The 18,949-nt window shown below is 44.9% G+C and overlaps 1 protein-coding gene across 4 annotated transcripts in view; it reads right to left on the bottom strand.

The window, feature by feature from the left end:
- Nucleotides 1–12,768: 12,768 nt before the first annotated feature.
- The window catches only part of ZDHHC1 (zDHHC palmitoyltransferase 1), an 84,722-nt gene continuing 78,541 nt past the window's right edge, over nucleotides 12,769–18,949 (bottom strand). For 3 of the 4 annotated variants that reach the window (XM_077458486.1, XM_077458491.1, XM_077458489.1), the window contains 2 exons: nucleotides 17,769–17,868; nucleotides 12,769–13,327 (listed from right to left, as the gene is read on the bottom strand). In XM_077458486.1, coding sequence (XP_077314612.1) covers nucleotides 12,834–13,327; nucleotides 17,769–17,868 — 594 coding nt within the window. In that variant the 3' untranslated portion in view covers nucleotides 12,769–12,833. The remainder of the gene's footprint in view (nucleotides 13,328–17,768; nucleotides 17,869–18,949) is intronic. The other variant, XM_077458495.1, reaches the window with a different exon arrangement.

Genomic DNA, 18,949 nt, shown 5'->3' on the forward strand with positions numbered 1-18,949 from the left:
GGATAAGCTAGCGCATCTGTGCCCAGCGAGCCATCGCGACTGTCCAGGGAAAAGAACTGGGGAACCTGGGCGTTCACCCTTGAGGCGAACAGGTCTACCTCTGGTAAACCCCATTTTCCGGCAATCATTGTGAATATCTCCGGGTTTAGAGACCATTCCGCTTCCCGAATAGCGTTTCTGCTTAGGAAGTCCGCTACCCTGTTTAGATCCCCTTTTAGGTGGACTGCTGATAGGGATAACAAATGTTTTTCCGCCCACCGAAGAATCTCCATGGCCAGTACCTGAAGCGACCTGCTTCTTGTACCCCCCTGTCTGTTTAAATAAGCCACTGCCGTGGCATTGTCTGTTAGGACCTGGACGTGATGGGACTGAAGTTCCTGAACAAACAACTCCAGAGCTAAGGCAATCGCCTTGAGCTCCCTCCAGTTTGAGGACCTTATTGTCTCCTCTTTGGCCCAGGACCCCTGAGTGAAACGTGTTCCTAGATGGGCTCCCCACCCCCAGGAACTGGCGTCGGTTGTTAGTCTTTTCCCGACTGGAAAAGCCCAGACTAACCCTTCCGATAAGACCTCCTGTCTTTTCCACCACCATAGGGACCTTTTTACCTGGGTTGACACTCTCACCTCTGCCTCTAGGGATGCCACTGTGTGATCCCAAGATTTTAGAAGGAAAGCCTGCAGACACCTGAAATGCATTCTTGCCCACTGGACTGCTGGCATTGCTGAAGTCAGAACCCCCAAAGCTGACATAACCTGTCTTACTGTCAGATTTTGGCTGGTCTGTAATAAAGACACTGCACCGGAAATCCTGTCCTTTTTGTCTAAGGGAAGGAAGATTTTTTGCTCCACCGAATTTATTAGAAACCCTAAAAACCGAATCTCCTGAGATGGGTTTAGGGACGACTTTTGGAGGTTCAAAATCCAACCCAACGCCTCCAGATGGCTGCGAGCTTTGCCTAGATTGGTCTGCAATTCCTCGCTGGATGGGGCGAAAAACAGCAGATCGTCTAAATAAGGAATAACTGCGATTCCCTGAAGACGCAGTGGCGCTAAAGCTTCTGCCATTATTTTGGTAAAAATTCGGGGAGATGATGACAGGCCGAAGGGTAGGGCCCTGAACTGGAGATGATGAACCATACCCCCCAACCTCACCGCCAGCCTGAGAAACTTCTGAGACTGGGGAGAGATCGGAACATGTAGGTATGCGTCTTTTAAATCTACTGACGCCATAAAACATCCTGGCGTCAACAGGTTTCTGACCGAAAAAATTGAGTCAATTTTGAACTTCCTGTACCTTATGGACTCGTTTAAAGGTTTTAGGTTGAGAATCAACCGAAACTTCCCTGTCGGTTTCTTTACTAGGAAAACATGGGAATAAAACCCCTCCTGCTGTTCTTGCAGGGGTACCTGTACTACTACGCCCTGTTGCATCAGTTCCTCTAGAGAGGACTTCATGGCCAGGGCCCTTACTGGATCCCGCGGGGTGTTGGTAATCAGGAACCTTTTCTTGACAAACTCGAGTGAGTAACCCTGCGCGAGAGTGGTCAGGATAAACTGATTTGAAGTTATCCCTGACCACTGCGGAAGAAATTCTTGTAGTCTTCCGCCCACCCGCAGAGACGAGTCATTGCGATTTTTCGGCCTGTGTAGGAGGACGGAAGAGAATTCCGCCTCTACCCTTCGGCTTCGGGGCGGACCAACTTTTCCTTCTCCCTTGCAACTTGCTGTCCTGATCCTGAGTTTTTTGAGGTCGAAAAAGACGCTTTGGTACCTGCTTTTTCTTTTTGACCGGAAAGGATCTCTTTTTATCGGCTGTCCTGTCAAGAATATTATCGAGGTCAGAGCCGAAGAGCAAGTCTCCTGAAAAGGGTAACCCACACAGCTTATTCTTTGAAGCCGAGTCACCCGGCCAGGTTTTAAGCCATAAGGCTCTTCTTGCAGCATTAGTTAGAGCTCCTGACCTGGCCGATATCTTAATTGCCTCAGCTGAGGCATCTGCAACATAGGCTACTGCCGTAATCAGGGTAGGAAAAGAATCTAAGATTTCCTGTTTAGGGGAATCTGCAGCTATATGTGACTTTAACTGGTTAATCCAGTATTCTAAATTTCTGGCTACACACGTTGTGGCCATTGCTGGTTTTAAATTGCTCATAACTGATTGCCATGATCTCTTGAGCAAAAAGATCCATGCGTTTGTCCATCGGATCTTTCAAAACTCCCATATCCTCAAAGGACAGATCTGTGGACCTTGAAACCTGGGAAAAGGCGGCATCCAGTCTGGGCACCTTGTTCCATACTGCTGCAGGGTCCTCCTCGAAAGGAAAACGCCTTTCGTGGGCTTTGGAGAAAAAGGGCTTTTTCTCTGGATCCTGCCATTCTTTCCTAATGGCCTCAGAGATGACCGGATGAACTGGGAATGTTCGGCCCTTAGGCTCATCCAACCCAGCATACATGCGGTCATGGAGTGATAATTCCTTTTTCTCCTCACTTAAACCAAGCGTAGCATGAATGGCTTTAAGGAGCCCATCGACCTCTTCAAGGGACAGTTTGAATTTAGGAGGGGGCTACCTCAGAATCCTCCAACTCCTCTTCCGAATCTTTAACGGAAAGAGCAGTGGACTGCTTTTCCCTATCTGAAGGGTCTTCAGGCAGAGATTCTAACACCGGGATTGAGAGAGACCCCTGGGAAGACTCTGAAGTGGAAGGCTGACTAGCAGCCGGGTTTGCTAGTGAGTCACGAAAATTCTGGATCGTGGCGTACAGCTCCTTCTTTACAGAGGCCACCAGATCCTCACATACAGAGGCAGATTCCTCTTTAACTAAAGAAGTAATGCAGGGACTGCATAAGGTTTTCTTCCAATTTTCTCCCAGCTTGGCCCTGCAAGAAGGACATCTTTTCTTTGGGTCAGAGCTCTTAGCCTATGAAGAAAAAGACAAAAAAGGGAAAAAAACCAGGGAACCCTTAGTGAGACCCAGTCTCAGCTTTGATAGGGATCACCACACAGGTGCACTAAGAAGAAACCAGTCAGCTTCTAGTGCCCAGACAGGCCCCTTGCCACCAGGGGGGAAAAAAGAAAGGAGAGAGCGAGACCAAACGCCAGGAAATAGAAAAAGAAAGGCAGACTTTAACTGCTGCCTCTTACCTGGGCCTTGCTGGTGCCTGTGCCTGTCCCCACCGCTGCAGACGCTGAATCTTCCATAATCAGCTGTGCAGAGATCCACTTGTGGCTAAACGCCGCCTCCGGAGTCACGCCGTGCAGCTGCACCGGACCGGAAGCGGAAATAGGCACCAGCACCTGTCCTCCCTCCTCCCCCCTGCGTCCACGCCGGAAACGACGTTTCAGCTGACCCGATGACCCGCTCTGTCACTTCCGGCGCGACCGCCGAAAACAAACATGGCGGCGGCACACGCGCGCCGCCGCGCCTACGAACGTGCGGGCCACCGAATCTTCGGCTCTCTCCGAGCACAAGAGGGGAAGAGGAGCCCGCTTGCTACCGCTGACGAGGCGTGGGTAGGTCGGGAGGACAGCGGGTCTCTAAAGGAGGAAAAAAAGGGAAAGAAGCCTAGTCCCTCAGGAACACCTAAGAGAAACAGACTCCTTCCCAAAAGGTGTTCCCTCCGGGCCGGAGGAAACACAAAAACTGATGTGTGGTAGGGAGGCGCCTCCCTTTAAAGTCTGGAGGAAGAAGGTGTTTCCTAACGAGGAGGGTGGAGTCGCTATCTCTCAGGTGCTGTCCTGAAAGACGCCTTGGGAAACTATGTGTAGCACCCTTGTCCTAAACGGGGCTGCTAGTAAATTTAATTGTGCTAACTAGCCTGGCTAATTTGTAGTCTTGATCAGCAGTTTTTTCTCCTAAGCTTGGGTTTAATTGTAATCTCTCTCTTCTGTCAATAGGTGGCACTGTTGCCTTTGGCATTTGGATGATAGATTACAGTGAATTCAGGTTATGAGTAGATATGTTGTTTCAGCCAATCAGCAGGAGTTTATTTGGCCACTGAGCATGCTGGGATAGTCTATTTGGGAGGAGTCATGCGATTGGGGTTCTTTACACCTGAGCTGGGGTCTGGGTGGGTGTGTAGAGCAGCAGCCGAGGTGTAGGCCTGAAGCCTGGGGCCTAGCTACGTGTAAAAGGGGCTTGGCCTGAGGGGAGCCTGATCGCTGCCAGGAGGCAAGGGAGAAGAAGTTGCCAGAGGGTCAACCACTCTTGTTGCCGAAGGCAGGTGCAAAGGGCCATGGAGCTCAGGAGTACCAGAGCAGACGCTTCACTAGCCGGGATGGTGAAGTAAGTGGAAAAACTTCAGTAGAGACTCATCCACTTTGAAGTAAAAGGCACATACTGTGAGAGATTACAACGTTAACAAAAATGGGGGGGGGAAAGGAAAACTAATTAAGAAAATATAACACAGCTGTACAGTCACGTTCATGTCAGAAAACCTGACATGGCTATTCAGCTAAGGCTGGATTCACACCTATGCATTTTTGGTGCTTTTTGCATTTTGCAGATTTGCACTACAGAACGTGTTCCATAGGAATCCATGGTAAATGGACTGTAGTGCAAGTCTGCAAAAAGCAGTAAAAATGCATAGGTGTGAACCCAGCCTAAGGCTCCCCCTCCCATCCTCAAACGCTTACCTACTCAGGGGCGGATCCAGGGGGGGCAACGGGGCAATTGCCCCCTCCGAGAATACGAGTGGCAGGTGTCACCGCGGGTGAGAGAGCCGGCGAGCGGCTCCACGGCAGAGAGCACAGACGGCTCCGTCTGTGAGAGACAGCGGGTGGCTCCGCAGACGGCCCAGCTCTGTGTCAGTGTGTGAGCGGCTGCTGGCCTATCAGGGAGCCAGTGGGCGGGGGAGCAGAGAGATGACATCATCTCTCACTGCCCGGCGCCCGTCCTGCATCCCTGAAGTTCCGACCTCACTTTTTAGTGTGCAGGCAGCCACGGCAGCAGAGAGATTACATCATCTCTCTGCTGCTTTACTGGTAATTTGCTGCCTGGGACAATTATAGCAAGAGACAATTATATAGCAATTATAGCAAGAGACAATTATAGCAGGCAAGTGACAATCTGCATCATGTGGCATGGGACGTGGCAAGTGACAATTTGCATCGTGTGGCATGGGACATGACAAGTGACAATCTGCATCTGGTGACAGGTGACGTGGCAGGTGACACGCTCGGGGCTCCCACTGATTCTGCATTATGGTGAGTTGAACCATTAAATTTTTTAGAACAATGTAATAATAGTAATGCGCTTCAATCATCCTGACACCATAACAACCATGGCGTTGTGATGATTGAAGCCCTAACACCAGCCATTTCCCTGATAAATTTACCCCAGGATCTATCTGCGCTGATCCCCAAACTTACTGAATCCTCAGTAGACATATGCAACACATAGAAAACACTGAGCAAATTAAATATTGACCACGCATGTGCCACCACAGTATTGTTGGTTGCATTTGTTTCTCTGAAGAAGCTAACAATATTAAAAGGGTTTCAATTATGCTAAGGGGTACTTGTAGGTGTAAATTCATAGCAGTAGTGACTATTATAAAAAAAAAAAAAGTTTACTGTCTTGTACTGGAGCCATTGTGGCTCCTATTCAACACAAAATGTGTGTCTGTTACGGTTTGTAAAACACGTTATGAAATAAGCAATTGCACAGCAACTATCATTATCCTCAAACTCTAAGACCCCTTTCACACCGAGGGCGTTTTGCAGGCGCTATAGCGTTAGAAATAGCGCCTGCAATCTGCCCTCAAGCTGTTGCTCTATTCATTCCAGTGTGAAAGTCCGAGGGCTTTCATACTGGAGTGTTGCGCTGGCAGGATGTCAGGAAAAGTCCTGCCAGCAGCTTCTTTAGAGCGGTGTGTTTACCGCTCCTCCACCGCTGCTCCCCATTGAAATCAATGGGGCAGCGCTGCATTATCGCCGGCAAAACGCTGCTATTGCGGCATATTGCAGGCGATTTTAACCCTTTCTCGGGCACTAGTGGGGGTAAAAGTGCCCCGCTAGCGGCCGAAATGCGCTGCAAATCCGACGGTAAAACGCCGCTAAAAATAGGAATGTGAAAGGGGTCTGAATGTTCTACTGTATTATGCCGTGCTGTTAGTCATACTGAAGTAGGGGAAAAAATGGGTATAAATATTCAAGGGTGCAATGGACCGAACTGCAATATAGTTGGACACCTCCCCAAATTTCCTAGATAATCAGTACACACATCCCATATAGTACATACTATGGAAACACTCTGAAAAATCGGCTGTGCATGTGCCACTACAGCATTATAGGTTGTTCATTTTTCCTGACCTATGAAGTGGCTGACAATGTTAAAGGATGACAATTATTTTAAGGGCACTTGTAAGTTACAATTCATGGCAAAAGTCTTGACTAGTATAAAAAAAAGTGTCTCATTATATATATATATATATATATATATATATATATATATATATATATATATATATATATATAACATATATATACATATATATACATACACACATACATATACAGTGGTGTGAAAAAGTGTTTGCCCCCTTCCTCATTTCCTGTTCCTTTGCATGTTTGTCACACTTAAGTGTTTCGGAACATCAAACCAATTTAAACAATAGTCAAGGACAACACAAGTAAACACAAAATGCAATTTGTAAATGAAGGTGTTTATTATTAAAGGTGAAAAAAAATCCAAACCATCATGGCCCTGTGTGAAAAAGTGATTGCCCCCTAAACCTAATAACTGGTTGGGCCACCCTTAGCAGCAACAACTGCAACCAAGCGTTTGCGATAACGTGCAATGAGGCTTTTACAGCGTCCTGGAGGAATTTTGGCCCACTCATCTTTGCAGAATTGTCCTAATTCAGTTACATTAGAGGGTTTTCGAGCATGAACGGCCTTTTTAAGGTCATACCACAACATCTCAATAGGATTCAGGTCAGGACTTTGGCTAGGCCACTCCAAAGTCTTCATTTTGTTTTTCTTCAGCCATTCGGTGGTGGACTTGCTGGTGTGTTTAGGATCAATGTCCTGCTGCAGAACCCAAGTTCGTTTCAGCTTTAGTACACGAACAGATGGTCGGACATTCTCCTTCAGGATCTCTTGGTAGACAGCAGAATTCATAGTTCCTTTTATCACGGCAAGTCTTCCAGGTCCTGAAGCAGCAAAACAGCCCCAGACCATCACACTACCACCACCATATTTTACTGTTGGTATAATGTTCTTTTTATGAAATGCAGTGTTCCTTCTACGCCAGATATACTTGGACACACACCTTCCAAAGAGTTCCACTTTTGTCTCATCGGTCCACAGAATGTTGTCCCAAAAATCTTGGGGATCATCAAGATGTGTTGTGGAGAAATTGAGACGAGCTTTGATGTTCTTTTTGCTCAGCAGTGGTTTTCTCCTTGGAACTCTGCCATGCAGGCCATTTTTGCCCAGTCTTTTCCTGATGGTGGAGGCATGAACGCTGACCTTAACTGAGGCAAGTGAGGCCTGCAGTTCCTTGGACGTTGTTGTGGGGTCTTTTGTGACCTCTTGGATGAGTCGTCGCTGCGCTCTTGGGGTAATTTTGGGCGGCCGGCCACTCCTGGGAAGGTTCACCACTGTTCCATGTCTTCGCCATTTGTGGATAATGGCTCTCACTGTGGTTCGCTGGATTCCCAAAGCTTTGGAAATGGCTTTATAACCCTTTCCAGACTGATAGACCTCAATTACTTTCTTTCTCAATTGTTCCTGAATTTCTTTGGGTCTCGGCATGATGTGTAGCTTTTAAGGATCTTCTGGTGGACCTTACTGTGTCAAGCAGCTCCTATTTAAGTGATGCCTTGATTGTGAACAGGTGTGGCAATAATCAGGCCTGGGTATGGCTATAGAAATTGAACTCAGGTGTGGACAACCACAGTTATAGTATGTTTTAACAAGGGGGGCAATCACTTTTTCACACAGGGCCATGATGGTTTGGATTTTTTTTCACCTTTAATAATAAACACCTTCATTTACAAATTGTATTTTGTGTTTACTTGTGTTGTCTTTGACTATTGTTTAAATTGGTTTGATGTTCCGAAACACTTAAGTGTGACAAACATGCAAAGGAACAGGAAATGAGGAAGGGGGCAAACACTTTTTCACACCACTGTACATATACATACACACATACATACATACATACATACACAAAATTTCTGTAGCATTTACTGTTTGAAAAAAACATGCAAGGCCCCTTTCACACAGGGCACCTGTTCAAGCGATAATCTGTCCGCTGATCCCTACTGAGCAATCAGAAGGCTGGTCTGTGTCCACTCTACTTATGCAGAGAGGACACAGACACAGCCCACTCTCCTCTATGAGTGGTCAGATGTTTTGAACTGCCTGTCCGTTTCCATCTGACGGCCATCCAATCTGACCTGCCTGTTTTAAGCGGATGGGATCAGATCGGATGTCAGTTGGGGGGGGGGGGGCAATGGACACGCCGGTTTAACATCCGCCACTCTATAGAGGAGACTGGAGGATCTGATAGGGTCTGCCTGAAAATCGGACAGGCAGATGCGAATGGTCTGGTCTGCTAGTGTGAAAGGGGCCTAATGAAATCGGCAATTGTAAAACTATCTTCAGCTTCATACCTTCAGTGTCCTACTGTGTTATCCTGTTCTGTTTAAGTGTTACTAAACCCACAACAGTAAAATCGGTCCGTATACGCAGTAAAGCCTGCTTGTTCTACTTACTGGGGAACCTAGGGTGTTAATCTCCTCTGCATTGTGTAAAAAGGCTGTTTGATCCAGTCTTCTCTGATCCTCCGCTTCTTCCACTGTCCCCAATCCATCTTTTGTTAGTACAGAGCCTCTGGAGTCACTCTGCACATGCTCAGTCTGGTGTGTATTGCTAGAAAGTTTTTTTTTTTTTTCTTGGGAGGCTGTGATCAGTACAGAGCCAATCAGCACAGTCCAGAGGGTCAGGGGTCCTGCAGCCTCATAGAACAGTCAGAGTGGAATGGAAACTGATCCTACAAGCTTTAATCAAACACTGATAGACGTCACAAGACTACTATATACTACTCATGAGAAAAAGTATTTAGCCATTTCAATTTACTAAAATAATTGCATTTTCATGTTCTGTGTACTGTGGGAGATCAGATATAGTGAATGCAGGGTCCTGGGCTTAGTAACACTTTTAGGGCTCATTTACACTACGACTTCAACACACATTAAATCGCCTACTGATTCAACATGCTTTTTCAAATGTGTTTTTGATGCTTCGGTGGTGCTTCAATGATGCTTCAGTGGTGCTTTTTTGAAGCTTTAACCCCCCTGGCGGTATTCCCGAGTCTGGATCGGGGTGGAATTGTTATACCAAAAGCGGTAACCCCGAGCCAGACTCTGGACTGCATCGCTGGATCCAGGAGGAGGTTTACTTACCTTCTCCCTCGGATCCAGCGATGTCCCCGCGCTGTACGAGCGAGCCGTGTCTCACTCGATTCATCACATTGCCGATCTCCGTGCCCTGCGAGCGTTGCGACGCATGGGGACGGAGATCAGCGCCAAATTCAGAAAGTGAAACACACAGTATACATACAGTATAATGTAATCTTACAGATTACATTACTGCATGTAATAATTTCACATCCCCTTTGTCCCTAGTGGTCTGCCCAGTGTCCTGCATGCAGTTTTACATAATAAAAACTTCTTTATGCCTGGAAACTGGAGATTGTCCATAGCAACCAAAACTGTCCCTTTACATCAAAAATGATTTTAGACCAGCTAGAAAACAGCGATAATAAATTGGAATCACTCACAGAATTGAGCGATAGCGATTTGTGGGGAGATCCGTCATCAAATACTGAAAAGTAATGACAGTGACAATTCTGCAACTCAGCAAATTTCAGTGTTTTTGATTTGATTACATTATTGAATATTTTTTATTATTGTTATATTATTATTTGGTAAAATTATTTATAATTATTTATTATATTATAATTTATGATTTCATTTTTCAAACTTTATCATACCCGGGATGTCTGCTAGACTCTGGTTTGGACAGATTTAAGTGAGTTATTGCTAAGAATTACAGGACTACAATATAAAAACACCAAATTTTCATGCAAAATAATTGTACCGCTTTTAGCAGCTAAAATCCGAAATCGTACCACCAGGGAGGTTAATGAAGCTTGGCAGATGCCCTGTGTGTGTGAGCGCACTGATATCTCCCCTGAAATTTCTCCAAAACAAAGCGAAGCCAAGTTAATGCCTCTTAAAAGCTACAGGTGCTTCAAGGAAGCTTTGACATACACTTCTATACAGGCATAACCCACTTTTAATTACACAATGAGGGCTATTTACTAAAGCTGGAAAATGCTAAATTAGGCTCACTTCTGCATAGAAACCAATGAGCTTCCAGGTTTTATTACCAAAGCTTAAATTGAACAAGCTGGGTTTAGAAGCTCATTGGTTTCTATGTAGAAGTGAGCCTGATTTTGCACTTTCCTGCTTTAGTAAATAAACACCATTGTGTACTTAAAAGTGGGGTATGCCTGTAGAGGCTTTGAAGCACCACTGAAGCGACATGGGGTATAATTTTTGAAGCGGACTGTAAGCCAACCATTTTATTTAGTGACAGGGGCTTTGACTGGCATTCAGAGAGCTTTAACAAAGGGTGTTCAAAGCCATGTTTTGAAGCAAGTTAAAGCTCTCTGAATGCCAATCAAAGCACCTGGCACTAAATAAAATGGTTATCTTACAGTTTACACCTTGCGTTTGGTTTACTTTGGCTGTGCTTCACAAATTATAGCCCATGCTGCTTTAAAGCCTCCATAGAAGCCCGATTGCATACAAATTGAAACTCTTAAGGTTTGACCTCATATTATATGGTTTTGGTCTGGATGGTCCCCTAAAGACAAAAATCTGCAGAAAATCTATTAGTGTGTATGGGGTCATAAGTCATAATAAGTCGTAATGAAGTAGGCAGAGTTACAATGTTGCAGTCCTGCTCCCTGGGGAAGAAGAGACTGAGTAAATGCTTCCTCCTGCCTTCAGGGGCTCAAGGACTGCTTTATAATGACAAATGGTTTTTGAAAAATTATACTGTTGCTGTATACTCTGATGTTAAAGTGCTTGTTAAAGCGGAGTTCCACCCAAAAGTGTAACTTCCGCTCATTGTACTCCTTCCACCCTCAGGTGCCACATTTGGCCCCTTTCGGTGGGAGGCGGGGAAGGATACCTGTCTTTCACAGGTATCCTGTTACCACTTCCGGGAGCCTCAGCCCGGGCTCCCTCCTCCTTCCTTGGCCACCGGGGCCGTCAGGAGAAAGGAGCGGAGTCTTGCACAGTAGGGTTCCCGGGGTGAAGCTGTGAGTCTTCACTGCCGGATTCCCTTACTGCAATGGAGGCAGCATGCACCCGACAGCTGATGGAAACATCAGCTGTGGTGCCGACATTCCGGGACAGGTAAGTGTCCGATTATTAAACGGCAGCAGCTGCAGTATGTGTAGCTGCTGGCTTTTAATGTTTGGCTTAAAGGTCCATCCTGGCTTTTAATGCACTTTCACATCTTCAAACGATCAGTGCTGTGTCCTAATTCTGTGTCCCCGTGTGAGCAAGTTATAAAAAAAGATTATACCTCATTTCACAGTGTCTCTCAGCAATCACATGACTGGCTGTTTTTCACCTTTCCCAAATAGCTGCAGTGGGCGGGGCTGAGATTATCCCGCTGACGTCTCTTGGGATGGCTGCATGAAAGGAGAAAGAGCTGGCCAGTCATGTGATTGCTGAGAGGCGCTGAAAAATTTGGTAAAATCATCTTTTTTTTTAATCACTCACACAGGGGGACAGAAGTCGCGGGGCGGGCACTGTCACAAGCTGACAGGGAGGGGGGAGAGGACAGAGGACGACAAGGGAGAGCAGGAAGCAGGGTGCTTCTCAGATGGGTCACTCAAAGTGGGGAGAAGCCAGGAGCTCCATTGAGGGAGCCCGGAAGAAGAGGATCAGGCCACTCTGTGCAAGACCAACTGCACAGAGGAGGGAAGTATAACATGTTTGTTATTTTAAAAGAAAAAAAAGGGAACCTTTAATGTCCCTTTAACCTCATCCCACGTTGAAGTAATCATAAAATACTACAAAGATATATTTATTTATGAACAGATTCCATTAGAAAATGTGTATTGGATTGCTATCTTGCCATCAGTTTCTCCTGCCCGTTTCAGAGGGTGTCCTTCCCCCATATTTTTGGGGATTGTGAGAAGATATCCCATATTTGGTATAAACTGGATTTTTTTTCTACAACTTTAATTGGTAACCCTATCCACCTTATCTTAGCCAATTGTTTACCTTTTGTGAAGGTTTACACATTTGAAAGCGAGTGTAGACTCCATTTGTCGTATGGAAAGAATATTTCACACCCTATACAATCCTGTCTTTTTATTACACTAAACGGGATCCCTGGTTTAACCATTCTAAGGTCCTTCTTCAATTTACTGAACATTAGATAGCCCCTCAATAACTGCTCTTAAATGATCAGTCATTCACTGTTTACTCTATCAATAGCTCTCTATGTGGATATATTCATTCTTTTAAGTCTTAAGTCATAACATTGCTTTACCTTAAGGTTTTAGGAAACATTTTATTATACCCCTATTATTTAAAACTAGATGCATCTTTGGAAATACCATTTTCAGCATATTTTTTTTTCTTGTACCACAAATTTTCATTTACTACAATGTTTGTAAACAAAAAAGAAAATGTGTATTAGTAATTTATTTAATAAATTACAACTACTAAATATGAAATATCAAAAAGAATTTATTAAGAATAAAGGAGTAAAAATCTTCATATAAAAGAAGATTAAACTACCGGTTAGTATTGATGGTGGGTGAAACTTCAGCATTAGAGATGGAAAGAACCTGCTCTCCTCCTTTTCCCTTTGCCATCCACATCGTATTGTACCGTGTACAGTGAGTGTCCTGTGCTTTGGGTTCATCCATGGTTCTACTGGATAAAAGTTCTCCGCTGCTCTCACTGACAAAAACAGTGGGAACCTTTGGAAGAAGCTCAAACTTCTGTGCAGTTGCAGGCCAGCTCTGCCTCAGTCCATTCTCACATTCGTTTGCCAAGTCTCTGGGGCTCCTCGGGGTAAGAAAGAGGTTTTCAGTCATGGAGGAGCTGCCAAGATGAGTTTGGGCAACAGGAATTTCCTCCATAGACTCAGCAGAGTCAGAATGATATTCTGCAGGAGGTCCTGCTGCCTGGATCGGATGGATGGGCGCCAAGACTTGTAAAGATCTCACTGGGAAATTTGGGGAATTACTGGCCAAGCTTGGAGGTGCTGGTGAGACTGGAAGTTCTGAAAAAAAGAAAGAAAAATAATTTAGGGTTATGGTTAGAACAGGTTACACAACTGCATTAAAAGTGGCAACATATTACCACTACGGTTATCTGTTCATCAATGACCAAACCCTCCTCTTGGTCAGTATGTTGCATATAAAAACAAAATTCTGTCATTTGTAGAGGACAAATTACAAAATGAAAGCAATTTCTTACTGGCTTTAGTTAGGGTTGCACCTATACCACTTTTTATTCTTATTTTTTTTAAATATTCGCCGATACCGATACTTTTTTTTTTTTAATGTTGTGCGGCAGTGGCACTAATATACAGAACTGATAGATGACACAGATGGGGCATGGACTGTGTCTCAGTAGTTTTTTCATTTCATTTCATTTTTTTTTTTTTTGAATTTATTGTTATTTTTTTACAATTTATATATTTCTTTATTTACAATGCTTTCTTTTGGGGGGGGGATGTCTGTGTTCATTTTAGTTAGTTTTATAAGTTCACCTTTAAATAATTATGGGGGCATGGGGGCTTTGGCGAGATGTCATGGGTCTAAACAGACCCCTGACATCTCACCTTTGAGACACAGAAAGCGACTAAGGACACAGATTCTCCAGTTACTTTTTCAGCAGCCTCAGCTGCACCAAAAAGGAATGGATAGGAGACAAAGACTCCTCTCCATTCATAAACTGAGACATCAGTGATCACCGACTCTGTTTATTCAGAAAAGGAAGGAGCTAGTAAATGACAGATTTACCAGCTCCTTCCTCCGCTCTCCATCCTGACAGATCCAGGACAGGGGGGGACACGGAGGACCCGGGGAGCAGAGAGGGAAAAGGACACAGGGAGCCAGGGGCCTGGAGAGAGGGAGGAGAACGCCAGAGAGAGAAAGAGAGGGGATTTGAGGACCCGGAGAGGGGGAGGAGGACACAGGGACAGTCGAGGATGATCAATTCAGCGGTGGGGGCCATTACAAGCACTGATCTCCCTGTATAACTTTTAATAAAGAAGCCGGAGAGAGGAGGAGGAGAAGCGGCTGTCAGAAAAGCTATACAGGTAGATCGGTGCTTGTAACTGCCCTCCCTGCTGAGTTTGAGGATGCCAGGTCCGATAAAAAAAATAAAAAATTATCAGATCGGGCATCGGAGCATTTGCACGAGTACCGATACTAGTATCGGTATTGGTGCATCCCTAGCTTTAGTAGCAAAACACTATTAAGGTGGTTTTATTTTATTTTTTGAAGCAGCAGTATGGCTGTGGTGCAGTCATACCATTGCTGTATAATAAGCCCCTCATTTTTCTTGAAAATGATTTTAGGCATGGATTACTGAATTAGGCTAACAATTCTCACTGCTTTGTAGCAATCAGTACAATGAAAAAGCTAACAGTCAATTAAATCCACGAGGGAGGATTTGGGGGTGAGGCCAAGCTGTGCTGTGGGCATGGGAGTGAGCCCCTAAGGCCGGCCATAGATGGTTCAAATATGTTTCTGCTGAACCGGCCGAGATTTGAACCGTGCACGGGGAGGCTGAATGTACCAAGATGATCGACAGATTAACTAGTGGCTTCCAGAGCCGACAGGGACGGGTTCTGCCACCATCCCCCTCACCTCGCTGGAAGCATACAATGACTGGGCAGGAGGAATTTCCCCATCAGCACTGTCTGTGTTGATGGGGGATTTGTGTAAATTTCTTTCCTGCAACCCGTGGTCGCAGGAAAGAAATTCACACCATTTATGGCCTGCTTAAATCCTTAAGCTCTTGCTAAGGGGGCAGACACAGAAGAGAAGGATCAAAGAGCATGGCGGACCCCAGAAGAGGAGGTTCGGGGCAGCTCTGTGCAATACCATTGCACAGAGCATGCAAGTATAACATGTTTATTACTTTAACCCTATTCAAGATGGAGGGTAAAACAAATCCTAACACCTGAACACAGTTTTTCAACTTTGAGACGGGTTAGTAAAACTATACAGATCATCGCACCTGCTTCCAGGTGGATTATATATTGAGATTAATTTACTAGAACTGGAGAGTGCAAAATCTGGTATAGCTGTTCATGGTAGCCGGTCAGCTTCTAACTTCAGCTTGTTCAATTAAGCTTTGACAAAAAAAAAAAAAAAAAAACTGGAAGCCGATTGGTTTCTATGCACAGCTGCACCAGATTTTATATATCCTAAAAATGTATCAATATCGCCTAAAAAAAAAAAAAAAATTAAAAAAATAAAATAAAATAAAAAATGTATATGTATCACCTAGATCAAACCCTGATCTACCTATTTTATCTTTATTTTTTATTATACATTTTATTTTTCGCTCCATTTAGCAGAGAAAAAAAATAAACATGGGGCAGGCTGTACAGTGACTGATCACTGTGATAGACATTCAGGCTGGGCTCGCACTGGTGCAAAGTTGGACATTGCATGCAATTCGCACCGCACTATTGTGCAGATCACATGCGATGTCTGTGAGATGCAAATTCAGCCATACAGATTGTATGGCTGAATTTGCATCGCTTTCGCACCAAAATGGTGTAGGACCCTTTTTTTGGTCCGCACTGGAATCGGATCACATAGATGTGAACATCCGATTCCTGCACCATTTGGCAGTTCCCACTGCGATATGCAAACCAATCTGGGGGTGTCATTAGCTTTCTATTGACACCCGCAGCGATTTGCATAGGGCAATGTGAACTGCCTGCGAGTCCTATGCAGGAACTGCCACTGGAATTGTGCTGCTTCCCGCATCACGCTAGTGTGAACTGGCACTTAAAGGCTATGGCAGTGATCAAGTATTTGGGAACTGGGCCTCCAAGGTTCCGATCGTTCATACAAGATCCAGAGCTCTTAGTAAGAGCTTGGTCTCTGTGATGGGAGCACTCTCCCAGCACAAACAGATGCACGCATATTTGGGGACCCATGGAAGAAGACCCACTTCAGTAAAGCCACATTTATAAGTACAGGCGGTGGCAAGGGAGTAATATAAAAAAAATTGCCTTTAATAGGAGAAATCTTCACATTATACACCTGGGAAATGTTAACATTATACACAATGTGTGCAGCAAGCATTTACCATCTAAATAATGTGTTTAAATAACTTAAATGAAATCTCTGATCGGGTTATGGACATTCACACAATTCTAACAAGCAGTATCTGAACTTTAAACAAGCCCTTATTTAGCTGATGACACTAAGGCAATTCAACCTTCAAATATGCAGCAGAGGCACTAAAAGTCCTTCAAGTCTCCTGACTTAGCAGCCGCTCAGGCTTCTAAACTCTAATGTACAGTATATACAGAATAGGTGCTCTGGGAAGGATAGATTAGAGAGCTGAACTGCTGAGAGAATGGCTTCTGTTCTTCTGCTGTGAAAATTGAGGGTGATTTGCAACTGGATCAATAAAGTTCTTATTCTTCAAGTAGAACTATAGCTATTACAGTGAAACACCACTGGTAAGTAGGCTTTTACTGCAGAAGAGGCTTGCCATAAAAGCCCGTCCTCTGCCTGCCAGCAAGATTTCTTCTAAATATACACAAAGCAGTGCATGCACAGCTCAGGGTACACTCTTGGCATGCCTTAATGCAGGGGTAAATAACTCCCATGTGTGTATACATGGGAATGAATTCATCTTGGATCGGCCAATCAATATCTTCAAAGACACGGAACAGCGAGGGAGGCAGATTTAATAGAATTTAGTTTGTCTTTAAGAACTGACCCCGAGGCCCTGAAGAGGAAGCATGTACAAAACAAACGCAAGGGGCATCATCTAAAAAGGAGCATTACCTTCAAGCAATCCTCTGTCTATATACTCAACAGCAATCTACTAGCCACACTGTGCATCAAAATAGCAAGATAGATCTGTGTTCCTTGGCTATATAGCAATCATTATCATTTATTTTTTATAATAAAACTTCAGCACAAGTTTGGGTACAACCAACACCACTTTTACCTACAGGTAAGCCTATAATAAGGCTTACCTGTAGGTACCGTGAATATCTCCTAAATTTGCACCGTTTAGGACAGGGGTCTCAAACTGGCGGCCCTCCAGCTGTTGTGAAACTACAAGTCCCATGAGGCATTGCAAGGCCGACAGTTACAAACATGACTCCCACAGGCAGAGGCATGATCGAACTTGTAGTTTCGCAACAGCTGGAGGGCCGCCAGTTTGAGACCCCTGGTTTAGGAGATATTCACTGTATTGGCACATGCGCACTGAAGAAACGGCACAAACCGTTTGTGCCGTTTCTTCAGCTGCTGTGCCGTTACGGGTGGCTTCCACACCCATACGCGGAGCGATGTCATCGTGGCTCCAGCCAATCACAGTGACGGAGCCCGCAATACCCAGAAATAACTCCAGGAGACATGTCGCCGGTCACAAAAGTGGGTTTACAACCACCTTAATGGCAACACATCTGTTTTATCAGATAAATGAGGCCCTTAGCTGCTTATCTGCCATACCATTCTCCTCATGAATAGGAAGGCCAGGCCCATCATAAACAGCGTGTTTGTTTGCATCTTCTGGTGATATTTTGTTGCTTTTCTTCTTTTTCTTCTTCTTCTAAAGGCAATAAAAAATCAATTACTCTCATATTTGTTATGCACTGATGGTATAAAGCAAAGTGAAAAGCAACAGAGAATTCTGTCATCTTTTTAAACATCCAATAACAGGTAACAAAGGGCCTTTACTCCTGGGAGCTGCTTTAATTCCCTGCATTCCTCTCCCGTTATACCAAAAGATGATGATGCAGGACCTGGGCTGTGGCACCTGAGCAGCAGATGGCAGCAGGGCATTGCTGGTGAGTATGTGAGTTGAGGACAGCCCTGGATAACAGGTATGAGGGAAAAAAATGGGGGCATTGGTGTAGTGAGGTTCATCTTTAAAGGGATTGTAAAGTCAGAAGTTTTATCTTAATGCATTTTATGCATTAAGATAAAAAGTCTTTATGTGTGCAGTAGCCCAGCCCCCCCCCCCCCCATAACTTACTGGAGCACCATCTCTGTCCAGCGATGTCCAGTTGTCCACGAGTGTTTCAGCCGTCCCTCCTGATTGGCTGAGGCACAGCAGCAGCGCCACTGGCTCTCGCTGCAGTCAACCAAAGTCAGTTAACCAATCAGGAGAGAGAGGGGGCAGGGTTGGGCAGGGGCCAAACCACAGCCCCATGTCTGAATGGACACATGGAGCTGCAGCTCGGCTTGGGTGCCTCCATTGCAAGCTGCTTGCTGTGGGGGCACTTGACAGGAGGGAGGGGACATGGGCACAGAAAAGGGACCCAAAAAGAAGAGGATCTGGGCTGCTCTGTGCTGCTCTGCAACAGAGCAGGTACAGTGAGGGAAAAAAGCATTTGATCCCCTGCTGATTTTGTACGTTTGCCCACTGACAGAGAAACGTTCCGTTAAAAAACAAAAAAACTACCATTAAGATTATAAACAGTGAGAGACAGAATAACAAAAATATCCAGAAAATCGCCTTTAAAAAAAGTTATAAATTGATTTGCATTTTAACGAGTGAAAGTAGTATTTGATCCCCTATCAATCAGCACGATTTCTGGCTCCCAGGAGTCTTCTATACAGGTAACGAGCTGAGGTTAGGAGCACTCCCTTAGACCCCTTTCACACGGAGGGCATTTTTCAGGTGCTAT

Source organism: Lithobates pipiens, unplaced genomic scaffold, assembly GCF_037356315.1.
Source record: "Lithobates pipiens isolate NorthernLeopardFrog02 unplaced genomic scaffold, aLitPip1_a1.2 Scaffold_10, whole genome shotgun sequence".
NCBI lineage: Eukaryota > Metazoa > Chordata > Amphibia > Anura > Ranidae > Lithobates > Lithobates pipiens.